We start from the raw sequence: 6,000 nt of genomic DNA on the forward strand, positions 1-6,000 counted from the left end.
CCAGGTCATACATACGAGCTGTACATACTGTATGTGTGTTAAGCTAAGGACTCAATTTTTCAGTCTATATTACTGCAAGTAATTTCTGCTCACTCATGGGGAAAGAAAGAATAGGTATGTTTGTGAGAAAAAAACACATTTAGAAATAATTGGGTGTAAAATTCCCACAAGTAAAGCACAGCCGCACAAAAACTAATCATAAAAATAAGTCAAGGAAGCAAATAAATAACTTTTAATTTTTTTTCTTTTATGCATCGGAGTCTTGTAATTTTTTTCTTCATTTCTGTTACCTGCAGCGATGTCACTCAGTACTCTTCCTGTTTTATGAAGATTGATTTTGACTCTCCCATCACTCAGATATAAGAGGAAACCACCTGAAGACTGGTGCAGTTTACTGGATAACAGAAGTCCTTCCTTGTTCCAAGTGCGAAACTGAAAGCTGACAAATACTTCATCTTGCCCTGATGTGCCTCGCAGTGCCAGGAAACTGCTGGAGCTCAGAAATGTCACAGGAACCACCTGTGGCTCTAAACACGAGAAGGACATATTGCCCTAGAAATAAATAAAACAAATATGGCATTAAGAAGAGTCATGAGAATTTCTCCATGGAAACTGCAGAGTTTCAAAACATGGTACATAGTACTTGGATGTATTAGTCTAAAAATTAAACATGAATATCATCAGATTGAGAAATGTTAATGTTGTCTGATCAGAGTAGACTCATCTGCCTGCACAGAGCGGCAAGGACCTTTGAGGGAATGGTGCAAGATCCTAAATTAGGAGGCTGATTTAATGCTACTTCAGGAGTTAGAAAGATCTGCTTTGTTCCTAGCTTGGCTCAGCCTCAGTGAGCATTAGGAACTTGACAAATTCTTCAGTGACAAATACCATGCCACTGATTTCATGTAAACACCTCCATGGGTCTAAATGCTTGGATGAAGAGAAGAACGTTGAGCTGGCACTGATTGTTTAAAATGGTGTTAAATTTATGAAAAAAATTTTCCAAATTAATGCAATTGGATATATATATATATAAAATACCAACTCCAGTATTTGTCTTCACAAATAGAAAAATTCCACATATAAACTTTTGCTACTTACAAATGCACAACACATACTTCTTAATTTAAGAGGGAATGTGTTTTCAAGCAGGCTTATATGGACTAGATGATCAGTTGGATTTATGCACCTAGCACTTGCTTTGTGCTTACCTTCTTCTGAAATAACTGTTTCTTAGGTAAACTTGTGGCTGAATTAATTGAAAAAGAGAGTAACCTGCATCTATACTTGTACTGAGTAATGCAGATAAGAAATCTAGAAAGGGAATAATGAATTTTTTGCATCAGGTGTCAGAGTTAGTTAACACTTTATGGTGCTTGATAATAGTACACTGTACACTCTGATCTAATGACTTGCTGACACCATTTGAACTATAATTAATTTGTTCTGGAAAAAGGATTACTAAAGATTAATGTTTTTGGAATTTAAAGTGCACTTAATTTCTGTTCAACACTAAGAGGTTTTAAACTTTTGAGCATACATAAAACTTTGACCACACATTAAGCAGCTTTAAAATCAATTTAAGAAAAATATTCACTAGTCCCTGGTGTGGCAAAGTATTAGAGTTTATGGGTTTTCATTTTCTTCAAGGAAAATAGATAAATAAGTAAAAGCTTTATCTTATGAACTCAGCTGTACAGAAATGAATAGTCAGCTAAACTGACACATAGTGAAAAGATACTCAGCAGATTATAAAAGCCTTGTTAAATGCTAAAAGCTGGCCATTTGAAGATTCCCCCAGTAAAGTGCCCATTTAACAGGGATTCTGTGGTAACAGAGATTTTTTTAATATTATTTAGATCATGAAATATCTCCTAAATAGTTTTGAAAGTAGTGCACAACAATTTAGAACATTTGACATTAAAGTAATGAAACTTCCTATTACAGATAATTTCATAGATCCCCTTCCACTAGTCCACGCAGAGCCTACTATAACTGCCCATTCCCCAATATTCATAGGCATCATGGAAAGAGTACCATGCAGCAGTACAAGCTCACATAATTTTGGAATATTTCAAGTGAATTATACATGGGAAGATATGCCTCTCATTCATTTCTTCTATGACGGAGACCAAATTTGATTCTTCGTATTTTGAACAGAAATCCAAGTTAAAATATTTGGATCATGAAAGCATTTAATACATTTTTAATTATTCTGAGCTGATTTCCATGACACTTCTGCATTTCCTTCTGCTAAATAAACATGTTACAGAGATGACCCTTGTAGTAGTAAAAAAAAAAAAACAAAACCAACAGTGAAGGACTCAGTAAAATTTCTAGAAAGCCTTTTGTAACACAGAACACATTTGTTACCTTCTCTAAAAGGTAGGAATTTGGATAATAAGACTTCTGGCCATGTCACAATGAATACATTAAACCCACCAATCTAAAGTAAAGGTTTTCAGAAACAGATCAGTATAAACTGAAAACCAGAACTGATCTATTAAAATTTTAACTCTCTGGACAAAGTGAACCAGTGTCCTCAGTAACAAAGAACTTAAAAAAAATGTACTGCTGGTGTTCTTATTAGTCAGACACATATTCTTATTACTCTGCTACAAAGCCAAAGATTTGATGGTTTCTGATGTATCTTGTTACTCATTGACTTTTGTCACCCAGTTAGAAAGCACACAACAACGGTGGTATCAGACATAGCTAAATATCAGCTAAAGATCTCAAGAATAAAATGCATCCTGCCTTTTCTAACAGGAGGAGTCTAGTCAGTAGAAAATGAAAAGTAGCCCAACTTGGTAATTACTTTATTTTTCTTTCATTATCTAACATAGATTTTACCAGAAACATGTGCTAACAGGTTGGATTTGAAAGTGGTTGTGATCTTTTTGTCTCTTTTTTATTCTCTCTTAACTTTAAATCTCTTACCACAATGTAGATCTGAGATTTATGCCTTCTGGCCAGGTCAATAATGTTCACTCCATTATAATAAATATTTTCAAAACACCCATGAAAGTTCCTGCGTGATAATGTCCCTGATTTTCCAGGCACTGGGATCCCTCCAAAGCTGAGCTTAGAAAGAGAAGAGAAATCAATAATACTATTAAGTAATTTTCTAAGGAAAGAAGTTGACTATACTGTAAGAGTAGAAGTCAAAGACTGGCCTATAATTACTGTTACTTGTGTATTTCACTGTATCACATCTACACGCTAAAAGAATAGGCTAACAAAAAAAATAGGCTATATCAAGTCCAATGTATGTAGCAAATCATTCTGACATTTTGGCTTTTTTTTTCTTCTTCTGATGTATCTGCGTCTTCAATGAGTTTTCAGGGTCCATTACAGCTGTGAAACCAAGAAGAAGGACAAGGCCAAGTACAAGCAGACTATGCAAAACAGTGTAAAAAGGGAGAATACAATTAGCAACAATTTCTTTAGCAACTTGACCCTAACTTCTCCACTCTGTGCACACCATAACTACTATAGTAGTAAAGAAGAGCATATCAAATTACATTATTCTAGGACAGATTTGAAACAAACTAAAGCAGGCACATTTTCCCTTTCAAAATGCTTAGGCTGTGCAATTCCTTTGTATGGTGCTGTAAAATTACTTATTTCAGAAAGAGATTGGAAGATTTAACAAAAATAAAAACCCATTGAGAGCTACTAGATTCAAGAGTAGCATTCTGTCTAAATACACCCCTGCCCTAAGGCCAAAGCTGCTAGAAAGTTGTAAATTATTTTAGAAAAGCACTGCCATAATCGTGACCTTAGCTCTTCTCTAGTATATGTTTTACCTCTTTTACACCACCAGCAATAGGATTCCAGGATAAGTGAACATTTGAGCTCACATATTTCAAAGCTATTCTAGACAATATTGTAAAAAAGGACAGTCTAAACTACTAACATTTTAATTTTTAAAATTTTTAAAACAAATTGCCAACCAGTTATTTTTCCTCTAGCCTTTGTTTTTTTTTTAAATTAGTATGATCCTCCAAACTTTGACATTATGATTTACATTCAGAAATTCTGAGCAGATATTTTTTGAAATAGAATAATGCAGACACAGAACAGCATGACATCTCACTCTAAAATGCTTAAAAATTGGAATGAGTACTATAAAGTCTGCGGGTTCCTGACATTCTGCTCTATCATTCATTGTCTTATCCAACAAACAGTATAGGGCTGACATAAAGCAGCCAGTCATCACATTACAACTGTGAAATAGTGGTATTTTTAACCACAGGCAGGAAAATTTCACAGCACATTATATCTACTCCTGTTCATTTATTTACTATTTGTGCAAGAAAGATTTTTTCACAGGATAATTTTCAGATCTAACAGAGATTTAAGTCTTGATATAAATATTTCTACAACAGTTTCTATGCTGACATTGCAATTTTAATCAAGTTTTATATTCATAACATTAATATTCATTAAATCATAGCACTGAGTTGGGTCTCATTCATTATGTTTACAATATTGTTTATCACACTTGCGGCTCTATTAAAACAAAGGTATTAAAATAATGAATTCTGAGATGAAAAAGATGGTCTTTTGAAAATACTGAGTTGAGTCTAGTGGAAGATTTGTACTCCAAGAACATCTCTTTTTTTTGATTAATTCCCTTAACAGACAGAGAATCCCCAAGGTCTTAAGGACTACAAACTTCTTTAAGTTCTGTTTCCTTTGCCTGTTTCAGTGCATTTGCATAACAAAGGTAATAAATGTAATAAAGGAAAGGTAATTTTCACACCTCATAATCAAGGTCCAAATAACTGAATTCTCCTTTTGCATGAAAATGATGAGTGTGTTTATCCACTGTAAAGTTTACTTGATTGTTAAAATGCTCAATGAGAACAGAATGCCAGTGTTGATCATCCAAAAGGCTGCCCAGCGTAATATTAATTTGGGCATTAGAAGGATAAGTTTTAGTATCACCTTGAAAGAAGAAAAATAAAAACTATTAATTTCATTGAAAAAATAAAATTATTCAAAAATATACTGCTAGTTTATCATACTTCATACATTAAAATCCACTTAACAGTTAAGAGAAATTTTAGTCAAATAATGCCTAGTAACTATATTAGACTTTATGAGACTATAGCTGTTACCTAAATTAATGAGTAGGGACAGCTTCCCTTTAGTTAATTCCATGGTGATGTGGTCTCCATTTTGTCCTTCTCTGTGGAGGAGAATTCCATCACTTTGCATTGTCTTAAACTTCAGAGAAATCACATCTTTCAGTGTATTAATGAGTTTTTTATTTAATGTGTAAATTAGACAACTTTTCCCATCAAAGCCAACCACCTCAGACCCTAGAAGTAAAGAAATGAAAGATAATGTATAATGCTATGTCTAAAAGAAACAGTTGCATGTTACTTCAATATGGCATGAAGTTCCATCACTAACATGTCTAGATCACTTCTGCACAGTAAATTGTACTTTATTTTTTCCCCGTATATTAAGACTGTTGTGTTTTAATGATGATGGTATAACTAGATAAGAAAACCATGTGAGAAGAGATCTGGCATCTATTCAACTCTAATAATGTTCTCATATGCTGGTCTTCCTTTTCTTGGAGCTATAAAGCACATTGACCATTTCTGTTTTTACTTGTACTCTTAGGCTGAAAATTGTTATTAATTTATATGCAATTCATTCCAATGAATAAAATCAAAACAAAAAAAAAAAAAAGCCAAGGCTGCTGTTGACCTTTGGGAAAGCAAGGAAATAGGGCTAACTGATTTTATCTCAATAGTATAAAAGAATATCCATCAAAATCAGCACAGATTGAACAAGACACACACCAAGGAATCGATAACACTATAGAAAGCTCATAGAGTATTCACAGTTCATATGTAATGAAGAAAAAAGTAATTACCCTTGAAAAATACATTTTTGAAGTGAATGAAGATGTAAGGATACGCAATTAAAATATGAAGTCGTTTTTCAACTGACTGGTTGACTTCTTGCAAGTCAAGGGAA

At 33.5% G+C, this 6,000-nt stretch overlaps 1 protein-coding gene across 1 annotated transcript in view; it reads right to left on the reverse strand.

Moving 5' to 3' along the window:
• The window catches only part of CNTNAP4 (contactin associated protein family member 4), a 199,688-nt gene that overhangs the window by 62,697 nt on the left and 130,991 nt on the right, over window positions 1-6,000 (reverse strand). Inside the window, exons 5-8 of the mRNA XM_064735502.1 lie at window positions 5,127-5,330; window positions 4,769-4,953; window positions 2,941-3,084; window positions 291-552 (exon numbers count right to left, since the gene is read on the reverse strand). Coding sequence (XP_064591572.1) covers window positions 291-552; window positions 2,941-3,084; window positions 4,769-4,953; window positions 5,127-5,330 — 795 coding nt within the window. The remainder of the gene's footprint in view (window positions 1-290; window positions 553-2,940; window positions 3,085-4,768; window positions 4,954-5,126; window positions 5,331-6,000) is intronic.

Source organism: Zonotrichia leucophrys, chromosome Z, assembly GCF_028769735.1.
Source record: "Zonotrichia leucophrys gambelii isolate GWCS_2022_RI chromosome Z, RI_Zleu_2.0, whole genome shotgun sequence".
Lineage (NCBI taxonomy): Eukaryota > Metazoa > Chordata > Aves > Passeriformes > Passerellidae > Zonotrichia > Zonotrichia leucophrys.